This window comes from Hirundo rustica, chromosome 9, assembly GCF_015227805.2.
Source record: "Hirundo rustica isolate bHirRus1 chromosome 9, bHirRus1.pri.v3, whole genome shotgun sequence".
Lineage (NCBI taxonomy): Eukaryota > Metazoa > Chordata > Aves > Passeriformes > Hirundinidae > Hirundo > Hirundo rustica.
Window position 1 is genome coordinate 18,652,115 of NC_053458.1, and position 14,768 is coordinate 18,666,882.

Sequence of the window (14,768 nt, forward strand, 5' to 3'; positions counted from 1 at the left end):
AAAGAGGTCAAAATTACTAACATCTACCAGAAAGAAATAATGCAGAACTGATCATTCTATAGATTCTGAAAACATGAGACACTAGCCTCACCATTCTAGAAATCATTTCTACTGGAAACTAAAGGATTAGACTGACGTGTATTTCCCAAGCTACATCTGTCATAACAAGTTTAAATAAGCAACCAGTCCACTGAGCAAGAACTGGCACTTTGGGAAATGGCTTAAATAGCTCTGAGCCCTCAACTAGGAGTTCTGTGCTTATTACATATTTGAATAGACTCAAATCAAGAGCCTATTTCCTGTCATCCTCACATTTGACTTTAAGATTTAAAAAAAAATACCCCCCCCCCCCCCCCAACAACAACAACAACAACAAAACCCCAAACCATGTATCAAGAATTCCTCAGTACATCCGAGATTTCAGGATATTAGTGCTATGGACAGTAAAAGGATTGGAGCACAGAGCCAGGAGTACTCTTCCAAACCTGAGTCACAAAGACAAAAGGGAAAAAGGGAGCCCACAGGGGCCTCTGCCCAAGTCTCAGTCTTCCCTCACAGAATATCATACCCAGGACTTTTCCACTCTTCTGATTGCAATTTCTACCTCATCTACTTTTTTTAAAAGATTTTACTTCACTGCTTGTGTGCCTGATGCTCCTTATGCAAACACATTTATTCATTCATGACTCTACCTGTGCCTATAAGTATGACTTAGGAAACCTTCAACAAATAAAAGTCTAACATTGGAAGGGACCATATATTTTATGTTAAGCTGCAGTTGTTTTCAGCACTTTTATAAAAACAGACTAAATAAAAGCAGTCGGTTGGGCCCTCAAAATTCTCCAGTGGAAGAATTCAAAGTACAGATTTGACATAAAAGAAACAGTGCCCACACCCTTTAGAGATAATCTACAGAAAAGCAACATTATAATGTATCTTCATTTCATGGAACCTACACGGAAGGAAATCAGTTGGAAAAAGGGAAAAGAAGCAGCTCCTCCCATCCTACAGAAAGGTTGCTGGATTCCTCTACAGGTTTCCTACAATTGCTGCAATCCCTGTGAATCATGGAGTGGTTTGGTTTGGAAGGCACCTTCAAACTCATCTAGTTCCATCCCACCCACCATGGGCAGGGACACCTTCTACAGACCAGGCTGCTCAATGTCCATCCAGCCCAGCCCTGAACGCTGCCAGGGATGGGGCATCCACAGCTTCTCCAGGCAACTCTGAAGCTGCAGGGGCTTTAAGCAGAGACATCTTAGCAGACAATAAATTTGTTACAGCCAAAGTGAATAGCACAATTTGACTCCTAACTAGATCCAACACAACCTATGAGATATTTAGAACAGAATAGTTCAGCTGGGAGAGACCTACCATAGTCATCTAGTTCAGCTGCCCATATACTTGGTAAATACATGGTAATTACTTGACCAAAGACTGTAGATATGCAAACCCAGTTAAGTCCCAAGTACAGAGCGCAAAACTTCTTTCCTTCGGTCACAGTTTCCCTTTTCCATATCAGAGCCCTTGACTCAAAGATAAAAATTACAAAAAAACCAAACAAACAAACCAAACCAAACCAACAAACAAACAAACAAACAAACGGAAAAAACCGAAAATCATAAAATCAAAACTAACAAATAAAAACCACAAAATAAGCAAACAAACTCCTCCACACACACAAAAGAAAACCAAAACAAAACAGCCAAAACCCCATCAAAAAGTCAAGCATTCCAGTAGAGCAAGCAGTCTCTGCTTCTGCCCTGGGACTGCACTTCTCAGATCAGGCCCCTGTGCACCTGTGCCGTGCCTTGCCAGCCAGCTGCATCTGTCCCTGGATGTCACGGGGGCAGATGGGCTGAGGAAGCAGATTGACTCAGGAATGAAAGCCTGGCAGCAATGCTGCAGCAGGGCTGGAGGAATGTACGAGCAGGAAGCAGCACTTTAAGGACTAACGAGAAAATTTCCAGGACGAGCACAGTGCTCACAGTACATCTCTGTCAAATGACACAGGTTGTTATTTAGATCTCAGCACACGGAGGTTGCTGCCCTGTGAGCAGACACTCAGCTCAACTCCATGGCCTGACACTCAGGGCTGCTGCAGCATCTCTCATGTGGCACAGGGGTTTTGGATGAGCAGCAGTGTGACAGCCTCACAGCAGCCAGACACCCACTGCTGATGAGGTGCACATCAAGACAGGTCTCGCCACTGGTATTTTACTTCTTTCCTTTTCTACTAGCAGGCACACAGAAAGGAAAATCATTAGAAAAACCTCTTTGTTTTTAAGATTTTTGAGCAACTTCATTCAAACTCAAAGCAATGGAGCCATTAATTGAGCCACACTAAGATAACCTGGCTTATCTTAGATACCTTAGCACTCCATGGCTTCAATTCAACAAGTCTCATCACTCAAAAAAACCTCAATTGCAGTGAACACCAAGGTAAAGATTCTGCTGCTCTACCTCAAAACTCCAGAATGAGCATTAACCTCATACACCAAACAAGAAGGAAAAATAAAAAGATTTAAAAAAAACCAAAAACAACTCATAAATCATAGTATTTAATATCCTGTATTCAAGGACAATGCTCATCTTAGGAAAAAAAAATGTGAAACGGCATTCACAGAAATCTATTTCCGTCACTAGTCTACATTTGCATCTTTACAGACCAAAATATGGCTATGTTACACAATTTATTTTTATATTTCATTTACAGACACAAAATTACAAAGAACATGTATGTCCAAAATGTCATAGACAAGAAACAAATGAAATAGAAAAGAACCTAATCTCTGAAACCTACAACTGGAAACACACAAGTTGTTTTGGTGAAGAAATCTTTCACCACTCCTTCCAATGAAAAGAACAAGTAAAGGCAATGTACGTGTCCTGCAGAAGTAAGTGCCATCCCAGGTGAACACTAAGTCCAAGAGACTTGCCCAAGGCAAATCAGAACAAAATTCTATGCAAAACCTGTAAAATCCATCTATTTAATAAAGTTAATTATTGGACTTAATGCTGTTGAATTCATGAGACTCCCTAGAGCTGATTTTTTTGTTTAATAAAATGAAATAAAAATACATTTTTTTAAAAGTGAAACACGGGCTCCTACAATGTGGTTTTCCATACTCTGACATCCCAAAGCATGTCATCCGCCCAAAAGACTGGTAACTGGGAGATGAAACATAATTGAGTACCATTAAATGCTATTATTAGCTTTTTAGCAAGCCTAATTACAAGACTGCCAACCCAAAATGTCATGGAGATTTCTCTGACGTAATCACCTAGCACCCAGGAAATGAATGGAAACTACCAATCCATCTTGCTGACACATACTAGGAAAAAGAAATGCTCAACATGAACATATCACATAATCTTTATAACTTCCTGAGACAAACAAAAAGAATTAAAAGCAAAACAAGTATCACATGCCAACAACAAAGAAACATTACAAAAAAAAACCCCATCAAAAATTCCCTTTTTGAATCTCAACAGTATGTAGGGGTTCAAAAGGACAAACAGGTAAATGAAGTGGTCAAGTAACTGATGTTCAAATCAAAAGAACCAAACAAAGCTAAAATGCAACATAACAGGTTTTGCCAAATGAAGAAGTCAAATCCCTACGGAGAAAAAAAATAAAATTAAAAAGAGAACCAAGTCCCAATACTTAGTCTGATCCTGACCATAAGGTTTTATGTTTGATACCATCTGAGACCTCATGATGCTACAAAAACAGAAATTATATCTGGGATTACCATAGCATTACCCTGATGAGGCTTTTTCTACTCCTATTTTACCCTGATGAGGCTTTTTCTACTCCTATTTTCCAGAAAAAGAATGATTGCAATAAAAAAATAATTGCTAGCTTAAAAAGCCTCTGCTTACTGCCTTTTTTAAATTATTCTAATGCTTACAACTAATTAAAATTAACTCTTTACAAGGGCTTCCTATATGTGTAACTGTGCATGCACCCGATATATTTATATATAATTTATCCCTAATAGTCAAATGTTGCCCTCTAGGTCCTTCCTCCTCAGTACGGTCAGGGATCACTGAATGATATAATGCCCTCGTTATCTGACAACACAAAGAGTACCTTCAACAGCTTGAAAGGAATCTGCTTTTCCAAAAAGCTTTCTCTTAGCTGTTTTCCAAAAAAAGATCTCCAAAGAAAATCGATTAAATAAATCACTTTTTAGACACACCTGTTCAAAACTGATTGATGGAAGATTCATGTTCAATTAGAGACACAGGTTTCGTTTGCACACACACCAGCAACAGTGACATATGGAGACAACTAAATCAAGTAAAACTGCTCCTTGCACGTACCAACTGACTTCCAGAGAACAAAACTGACAGAGGGGTTTTCTAATTTGTACCGGGTGACACATCAGTAAGTGGTCGCTAAAAATCGAGTTTTCCTCAGGTTGCCCATCTATCTGCAAGCGACGCGCGGTTCGAAAAAGAAAAGAATTTTTTACCAAAAGGAGTCGCACGGGGCTGGGAATACAGGCATTGGCAGTTACATAAACCGGTGCTAAAAATAAACTTGAGAGGCTCGGTGGGCACGGTGGGGCAGGGGCCGGGGCCGGCAGCGCTGCCCGCCGGGGCCCTGGGGCCGGGCCGCGGTCCCGGGAGCGCGGAGGGTCCCCGCCCGCCGGGCCCGGCCCGCAGCCGCCCGCCGGCGGCACCGCTCCGGCCGGGACCCGCGGCCCAGCCCGGCCCGGCCCAGCCCAACAGGTCACCGGAGAGCGGGCCCCGGCGGCCCCTGCTTACCACCAGCACGGGCACGCCTGCGGTCAGCGAGTAGAGGAGCACCGGCGGCACGGCGCTGCGGTCCTCCGGGCCCGGGTAGGGCTTTCGGTACGCGCCCTCGTAGCAGAAGAAGCCTTGCACGTTGACGGTGAAGGTGTCCGTGTACTCGAAGTAATAAGCCAGCATCACGGTCCCTGCCATGATCACCATCTGGAAGTAAAGCATGCTGGTGAGCGGAGAGGGCACTCGCATGTACGTGGGCTCCGGCGGCCGCGGCAGCCCCTCTCCCCGGCGGCATCCACCGCGGGCGGCTCAGCAGCGGCCGGGAGCGCGGGGAGCCCGGCCAGGCCGGGGCAGGACGGAGGGGTAGGGCAGGGCAGCGGGGGCCCGGCCCGCCGCTCCGGCAGCGGCTCCAGCGCGGGCACCGGCTCGTGCGGCGGGCGGGGCGGAGCGCGGCGGCGGCAGGGGCGGCCCCGCCCCGCCCCGCCCGGGGAGCAGCGGCCGCGCCGGACCCGGCCGCCAAGGGGATCGCCGGAGCCCCGGACGGCTCCCGCCGCCGTGATTAGTGAGGGAACCCTCCGCGCTTTCCCCTCCGCCTCCCGCGGGCGGGGGCCGCCGTGGGTCCCTGCCTGCACCGGCACACACCTGTACGACGGGCGTGCACAGGGCCGGGGAGCTCCCGCAGGCGCACGCCGCCCGGCCCGGCCTGGCCCGGCCCCTCACGGAGCCGGCGGGAAGCGGCGCCGACACTGCCGGCAGCCGCAGCTCGGACGGGCCCGGGAAGGCAGATGGATCGCCACTGTTGGCCAGGCTGGTGGGAGAGACCTCGACACGGAATCACAGAAGCACGGCATCAGTTAGGTTGGAAAGGACCTCTGAGATCATTGAGTCGAACCTGTGGTCAAAATCCACCGTGACAACTAGACCATGGCACTAACTACCACATCCAGACTCCTTAAACACCTCCATGTGGGTTCTTGTGTGATTCTGTGATTTTACAATAAAATCATTCTTCGTTTTGTTCTATGGTTTGCCAGACATTTTTATGGCGGCAGTTTTGGAGATACATTGTAGTTACATGTTAACAAAAGTCCATGATAAGGTTTAAAATTAGATTCCTTAACATACCCCCAACCCAATAACTTTAGTATATTTATTTATATTAAAAACCTGTCAATACATAACACTTATCCTGAGCATATCTGCTTGTTTGGGTCATCAGATATGTGAAATACATCTGACTTATGCAATCAGCTTGTGCTCTGGCTCATTTCTGGCCGCAGTAGAAGTTCCCTACAGACCCACAACTACCTACCCTGACCCCCCCAATCCTTCCAAAGCTAGGAGTTGAAATACATAGTCTTTTGTATGGAGAGCTATTAAAACAATTAACACTTAAAGCTTTTATTAAGCAGCTATAAAGAAAATTGGTCGCTAGCCTTGAATCTGTCTCCACCCAAGTACCATCCTAGAGTAAGAGAAAAGTCTGCACTGGTGCTGAGAGAAGTCATACACACAGGAACACAAAAGAGTTCTATTTAAAAATATATATACAGCAATACACATAAGAACAGACAACCGTGCCCAAGGCTTATACAGATTCACGCATGTGTGGGCTCTAGTCTGGATTCCCAGAGCCAACAGATGAAATAGTTACTTAAAGGTACACACCCCGCCCCAAATATTACAAGGGTGGAAAACACTCTTAAGCCATGGAGTCCACTTATCTTATATAATAAAGGCAGTAAGAAATTACAAATGAGATTAGATTGCCCTGTTTTATAATGAGCAATCATTCTCCTAGTGTTGTACTTTGGCTTTAACTGTTCATTTTCCTTCCTTTCCTGAGAATTTTTTCAATATTCAGTGATATTCATCTCCATGCATTTATTTTTAATCAGCCCTTGAAGAACACACTCTTCACGTCTGGATTCCACATCCAGTCTATTTTTATGTGCTTTTAACATACTTTCCAGAAGAATCTAAATCATGTCATTCGCACTGCGCTCACCAGACTTAGCTGGATAGCTCCCTACCTTTGTGGAAAATCTGTAGTGAGACATGAGACATCTTGTGGTGAATTCTGCCTAGCACAAATTTCATTTTTCTCATTTCTTTAGCACAGTCTAATACACATTACCATACACATAAAAATCATAATCCTGGAAAATGCACACAGACCCCCTCATTGTTAGGATGTATAGCCTGATCCAAAGACAAGAGTCAACAGCTGGACTGCAATGAGCACAAGACACAGCTCTTCAGTTCTGTTTGAGTGCATGGCCCATAGAATTGCTGGTGGAATATTTCTTTCAAAATTTGCATTGAGGAAAATCAATCTTTTTTCCAGAAACCAGGTGATAAAATAGTCCTGCATTTTGCTATCACAAAGCAACTTCTGTTTATAGATGTACCAATGTACCACAGTTAGCTGATCAAGTAAAAGCGGAGGCATCCTTTTATTATAATGAACATGTTTATTGCCTGCACAGTTGAATTTGCAAACATATATTAAGTCAAACATATAGAAGCATAAGAACACAATCCCCAGTGACTAATGCAACTAGCTAAATATATTCTGCAACTGCAGTGATATGTATGACAGAATAATGGCAGAGAAAAGCCCAGAACCCACAATTTTTGTTTCAGAAGGCTATTCATACATTAAATTGTCAGCTAAAACTCAGATAACTGACAGACTTGTTTTGAAATTAACTTCCTTGGGAATAGTGCCACTGATCTCAGAGCAAGAGTTCCCCTGATGTTCCTCATAGGTTTATCTTGTTGTTTTCATTTGCTACCTAATTTTAAGTTAATTTTCAGCTCAGCAGACACCATGTAGAGCAGGGCAGACAAAGAGAAACCTTAGACACACTATTTTGCAATATTTTGAAATAATGACAAAGAGGTATTTCCAATTCCAACCAAATTCACTAACCTTTCATGTGCTTACATCACCACTGCTTATTGCATTTTCTAGTTATAAAACATTGCTCTGGCAAATGGCAGTAAAGAAACAGAGCCAACCCAACAAAGCCTTCTCAATGGGAAGAAAAACATGAATTGATATCAAATCATCCCACTATGTTTATCTTTCCTGTTTACCTCTTTCATGCTTTATCAGAGTGTCAGCTGCTTGAAGCCCCATGACGGTTTCACTGTTCCATCTCCACACGGCTACACTAATACACTAAGCCAGTCCTTTCTGAGAGGAATATCACATCTGTGTTGATGGCACAGCAGTAAGAATGAGAATGGACTATCATCTCTACAGATATTTTTAAGAGACAACTAAAAGAACATTTTAATTGTTAAAGTAAATTGTTTAATGATATGCTGTGATGTAAGTCCTAAAACCCAGGACATTTACTGCTAAAATTTATGCTTTAGGACCATGATAATGCAAGATAAAAATTATTTCCTAGCAGCTGGAGCAGTATCAGCACAGAATCAGAAATGGAGGCTCACCCAGAACATTTACAGTATGATTCAAACAAGTTAGGCACCAAATTTAAGTTTTTCCTATGGTCTTCATATGTAGCTCACAGAGACAACTCCATTAGGTGACTAAGCTCTACTACATTATGGCAGGATGAATCATCTTCTGAAAATGTCATTCATTACATCCAAAGAAATATCAGCCTCTTATGATACCACTTGTGAGAGTAATGACACAAACTTTGATGACTAGCTTAGACTAGCACCCTTCTTTTAAAGGGCTGTAGTGAGATGTCATCAATTCTACTCTTAACTTTCACTTACACATAGATAAAGTAGCTCCAAAATAGGAATTATACTTTCCAAGACCCAAAAAAGGAGAAAAAGGATCAAATTAGTAGCAGCATAAGCATCACTATTGTATTTATATTGCAGTATTATGTAGAGCTGGACCACATTTTTCACAGAAGACAACATTTTGCCCTAGTAAGCTCAGATACCTCAATGATGCAAGTAACATGAGAGTGAGAGATGGAGATGAAACAAACGAGGAGGAGGACAAGGCAGCAATGAAATGATTGAGTTTGATACAAAGAGCAACAGTCATGGCACATTAGTTGCCTAGTTAGTATTTACATCAATAATATAATTAATATTTTAAAAACTGCTTTCTGTATTCAAATTAAGAAGTATTATTGCATGCAAGTTCTTCACAGGTTATAACAGAAACTTGGGATACCAGAGGGACACCATGTACCTAAGGCCTGTACATTCTCAGAATTAAAGCCTGTATTAGTATATCTACCACTATTTATAATAAAATAGAGACAGAGTTTTGTCAGTGTGAAATGAAATAAATCACTGATACTTGAAAGCTCAAATAATAATTATTTAATCTTTCCTAAGATAAACTTAGGAAAAAGCCTACTACTCAGAAAATTATATACTCACGACTATAAATTTATTTTCATTGATAGACACATTTTTGGTAACTGCAATGCTATACAAATTGACTGTAAACTTGGCAATCTTTGGCATAATTGGCTCAATAAAAATCATACGACTAGCCTCAGAATACGTAAATAAGCTACCTCATCTCGTTCACCCAGAATTCTTATACTGAAATACATTTCTTGCAAGGAAAGAAAAACAATTCCCAAAGTAATTAATGACAACTTGAAAGACTGACATAGCAGATTACTGCACATTATTTGACACAGCACTATCCTATTCATGGTGCAGTAGTCAAGTGGGGGAAAAATAAAAATCACACAGAACTACCCTGTGCATGTATTTGTACAGCTGATTTTGTGCATAATCTAAAATTAGTTCAGACATTTGAACACTGCCTGAAGGTTTTACAGACCAGTTCAAAAACTCTCTTTACATATTATGAAATTAATTTCACTCATTTGAATTATGACAGTTTTCTGCACTGTAGTTTGCCTTCTCCTTTGTATGTTTTTATTATAAATAGTGAGACTAATTAAGATAATTTATTGGCTGAAGATTCTGCACTGACATTAAGGGGATACACTGAAAGTAAATGTTTCTCCCGAAACCCACTCCTCAGGGTTCTATGTTGTCAGTATAAATGCTCATCAATGCTCATCAAGCTGAAAATCCAGAAGTGTGAAGGAAGGAAATGGTGAGCTCATCAAGACCTTTCTGGGGTCCCTTATGCTCTCACTCCCAGTCTAGCTGCCTATAGAAAATGGACCCTAGAACTCCCCAGTGTTTTTACAGCTACTATAAAGACATTGGTCAAGCATCTATGAACAACAGCTGAAGTTACCAGAGAGATAAACTTCTGTTTGAACTGAAGGAGACTTTGTTCATTTACAGGAAAACTTGTGTGAAAAAAAATCACCCTGTCTACTCATAGGCTGGCTGTTTTAGTGGCCAGGGATGCAGGTCTCTACCTGGATGAATCCACCCCCTCATTTGTAAGTTCCCCACTTCAACTGAATTATGACTAATTTTTGGCTCGGCATACTTGCTATCATTATCTTTTGCTAATTCCATGACTGGAGAATAAAATATTTTGTGATACACTAAGGAGGGGAAACATAATACCATCCAAAAGCATGTAAAGAAATTAGACTGCAGCTTTGGCACGGGACTCTGTGTGGAACTGTGGGGTCTTTCTTTCATGTCTGATGATTCCTCAATTCAGTGGCAGTTACAGAGTAAAACTTGCAGAGTTCCCTCTTTCCTTACCCCACCTTGGCCCCTAGCAGTTGTATCCTAGGCAGGAAAGGTACACAAGACCTCACTTTCAAGCACAAATCTGGACAGAAGATTAAATTAACCCACTTATTGACTTTCTTTCAGAAGGGAAAGGCAACTAGACTAATATAATAAATTATGCACCAAAGTCACGGAATGCCTCCAGCTTTGGGTGTAGTTTAATGTATGCGGCTCATGCTGGCAGGAGTCCCACACTTCCTCTCTAACACCTTCTGCTGGGTAAGCTCTCATACCAGTGTGCCGTAGAACTACTTATGTTCTTACAAATTATACCAGACATTTCTCATTAGCATTTCACCTGAAATCCCAATCCTGAGTTGGACATTATCTGTTGCTTCATAAAATTACAATGAAAAGCATAGAAAGAGCAACTTCAGGATACGTTTAGGCAGCGGTTCAATGGAGAAAAGGAAAAACATCCCACCAAGTCCACAGAATTTACCAAACAGAATAACAAACAATATCCATTGCTACCGTGTAATTGTTGAAGAAAACTAGAAATAGAGCTGATTATTTTCTTAGATTACTTTGAAAATTTTAAATACTAAAAATACTTAAAGTCCAGTTCATAATACTAATCAAACCTGCTCTTTGGTACTCTCATGTATCCCTCTACATTCACAATCCATGGAGATACAAAAAAATTGTATCACATATTTCATTTGACACCAAGCCATTCACAAGGTATTCATGTTGCATTCATGTTTTCACACATGTGCCTCTGAAACATGCCCTTTCATTTGTAGCTTCTTCATGAGGATGCAGCAAAGACAGAAAACTCAAGAAAGCAGAAAACCCAGGTGAAAAAAATCCAAATGAGTGGATTCCTACAAAACAATTGCTGCAGGAAGCATTAATTTCCATCAATCATTATTCAGATTATTTTCTCCTATGAAGGAATCTCTGTCCTTGGAGATATATTCAAAACTTCATTTACAAGGCTCCAAGGAACCTTACAGAAAAGTGAGGTCAGCCCTGCACTGAACCTAGAATTTTCTCTGGTTCTGTGAATTACATTTGATGTACTACAACCCAGAGATTTGCTGTCTTTAATCTTAATGGCTACAATCTGTTCTAATGGTGGTTCACTGAAATTATTGTAATCCACTTGATTATTGTAATTCATATCTAAAAATACAATCATATTTCCTCTAAATTAGTTAATTGATACAAACTGAAACTGCCCATCCACTTACCTGAAGTGGTAGCAAGAAAGATATCTCCTAATTTGCCACTTTCTAAAGAGACAGTTTTGTGTGTGTATATATCTATATATTTATATGTATGTATGTGCTCCAGTAAGGTGCTACATAAAGCCTGTTACAGGATTGGTTCTTAAAAAAATAATCTAACAGATCATGCCTTTGACTTAATAATAATTTCTCTTCATAATTACCTTCCAGGCAAAAACTATACCATCAAGCTGTCAAGCATTAGCAAAAGATTCATGAAGGCAGCAAGGAAGTAACTAAAGCATCAAAAAGTCACTTCTGAGAGAAGGCAACAGCCTTTGCAGCTTTCAGAAGTGAAGCCTGAACTGAAAGTCACAGCTGGAAAACTAAAGAACCATAATAATAATAAAATAATAAAGCAGCTTTTGAAGATTCTTTGTGTTAACTTGGCAATGTGAATTATTAATAACCAAAGCTTTCAAGCTCTACCAAATTTACTTACGTAAGATTGCTCTCCTCATTTAAAAATAATCTGTTTAACAAATTGTTAGGCTAAGGGATAAGAAAATTATTAGATTAGAATATGTCTATCACTGATATAATAGGGAACACTGTCAAATTATGTAACAAAATATACACTTGTTTGATGAATACACAACTCTTTACTTTGATCACTGCTGCTGAAAATCCTTACTTGCTCATCCAGCTGGCCATCTTAACTACAGACAACTGACTGTACTAAAAGAAAGAAGTGGTGAGTGATCACCTGGGAAAAATTACTAAGAAAAGGAAAGATGGGGAGCAAGGGATTTGTGTAAGGGTATATTTGCAAAGTTGGCAAGAACATCTGAAGTTGGAATTACAAGTTTCTTGGGGAAAAAGGCAGTAAGTGGGGGATTCTGGAGGCTCCTGCCAGAGTAAAAGGATTAAAAGGTAGCAGCTCAACGCTCACGCAGGCAGCTGCTGACCAACGTGGCGGCAGGACAGAGGGAGGAGAGGCTGAGCCTGCACAGGCTGGCAGGTGCTAGGGGGGAAAGAAGGCTGAATCACTGGGACAGAACCAAGGAATATATGAATTGTCTTCAGGATTCATTTTGGGAAAAGATTCATTAATATCCACCAGAACTAAAATTCATATATCATTTCTGTTATGACTGCCTAGTGACTACTTTTATGCCCTTAAAACATCATGCAGTTTTTACACTCTTCATATTGCCAGAAACTATCATTTTTAGAGGCATATAAGGGTCATTTCCTTTGAAGTGGCTGCTATGTGGTAAAGCTATAAATGTGGCACAACTAGCTCTGAAATAGAAAGATATTAAATTATTATTAGTGTTTGGTCTTTCCCCCCCTATAGGAATTCTGCTGATTTAGAGAAATTAAAATCAGTCGGGGACCTGAGAACAGAACATAAGGATTCTGTAGCCCTATCTTCCCTAAGCTGGCACAAAAATTAACCTTTGGAAAATTGAGTGGACATTTGCTAAGAAGACAACTACCTTAGGAGACCTAAATTTTATAGCATTAAAGTTTTCTTCATATAGCAATGCCAATATCTAACATGCTGAGTACTGCTTCTACAGTCACTAGACAGCATCCAAATTGGATTTAAGCAAATTATTTAGCTTATTAGGCATCCTAATGTCCAGTATTTAATTCCGTTAGGAACAATTAAACTTTCAGCTAGCAAAAACAAAAAAAGAAAAGTAAAACCATAGAAATGAGAACAATATCAGATTTTTCCCAGCTGACCTTGGCATTAATTACACAGCCAAAGCCAACAGTAAGCTCAGGGAAAGCCAGGTATGATGTATTATGTATGACTTTAGACAGTGCATATCACCCGCACAGGTTTTAATCATGCACTCTCTAATTTATGTCTCAACTTACAATAACATTGCAACTAGTAGTTCCACAAACAAGGATAACGTAAATGAGGATGCAGAGCAGATTTTGTCATATAATCTTCCACAAAGAAAGAAAAAATCTTGGATGGAGAAATTTTCATTGCTGTTGATACACAGCGATTTAATTCTGCACCCGTAACTGAATCTCACTAGTTTTATGAAATAAATAGATACTTCTACACAATCTTTTCATTTCAGTTTTCAAGAAAAATACCACCAGTGTGGATATTTTAAAGAACTACAGAGTAATAAAGCTTATAAACTAATTGGGGTAGTTATGCGACACGAGTTCTTAGAAAATACTTCCAGTGTCTAAAAATATCCGTAAGCACTCTAAAAATATCCCCCAGAGAAAGGAAAGTGCAACTACATGTTCATGTCCTATGGGTACACAACTCACTGTGCCCTCCCTTTCTGGAGAGCCAGCAGGAAAGGCAAACCACAGCGCATTCACTGGGTACCAGGAATTTTCTTCTCCCTGCATTCCTTACAGTCAGAGCTGGAAGAGTCATTGCATTACAGAGAAGAGCAAAAAGCCTGGGAACCTCTTCAGACTTGGAGACAATTCCAGAAAAAAAATCATTCGTTAATTAGTTTCCATCAGAGTATAGCTGATTTGGATCCTACTGTCCTTGAAACTTTCTCTTCTTGCCTTTTTGTGCTTTGATCTATTTCTTCTAAGTCAAAGAGGCACTATGAAAAGCAGGGAAAATGGTACCAGCTTCTTGTTATGGGTCACCACAATCAGGCAGTCCCACAGGGGAGGATGAGCAGGCTCTTCCTGTGTTGCCTGGGGGGACCAACACAGCTCTTGCACACAGGAGATTTCAGTGCATCTGGCTCTCTATTATACAAGTCATAAACAGCCAGCTAAGGTGCAAATGTTTACCAGGGTGTTACTGCTACTTACAAGAGCTAAGCTCAGAAATTGATTGGGAAGACTACAAATAAAGAACATTTATTGAATTGCTGTGCTTTATCCATTTCAAAGCTGCAGAAGCTTTCCAATGCCTGCCTTGTCAGTAGAAGACACTGAAAACTTTCATTAGCACAGTTAGTGCTTTTCATCAGCATCAGCTTGTTCTCTCTCAGTTCCATTGCTCTCAGTGAATGATTAATGATGAAATCCTCTTCTCATTGAATGTTTATCATCCTGTTAAATATGGCTGGAAGTTTAATTTTTCAGGGCATTGTCAAATAAAATGTGTTGCAGTTCTTGAAATTTAAATACTACACAGATAAC

General features: G+C 40.8%; 1 protein-coding gene across 3 annotated transcripts in view; it reads right to left on the reverse strand.

The window, feature by feature from the left end:
- Window positions 1–14,768, reverse strand: part of PLPPR5 (phospholipid phosphatase related 5) — a 79,154-nt gene that overhangs the window by 39,670 nt on the left and 24,716 nt on the right. The window contains exon 3 of one of the 3 annotated variants that reach the window (XM_040073613.2): window positions 4,777–4,965. The exons of 1 other annotated variant lie outside the window; for it this stretch is intronic. In XM_040073613.2, the coding sequence (XP_039929547.1) occupies window positions 4,777–4,965 (189 nt within the window). Of the gene's footprint in view, window positions 1–4,776; window positions 5,060–14,768 lie in introns of those variants that run through there. One more of the 3 variants, XM_040073614.2, reaches the window with a different exon arrangement.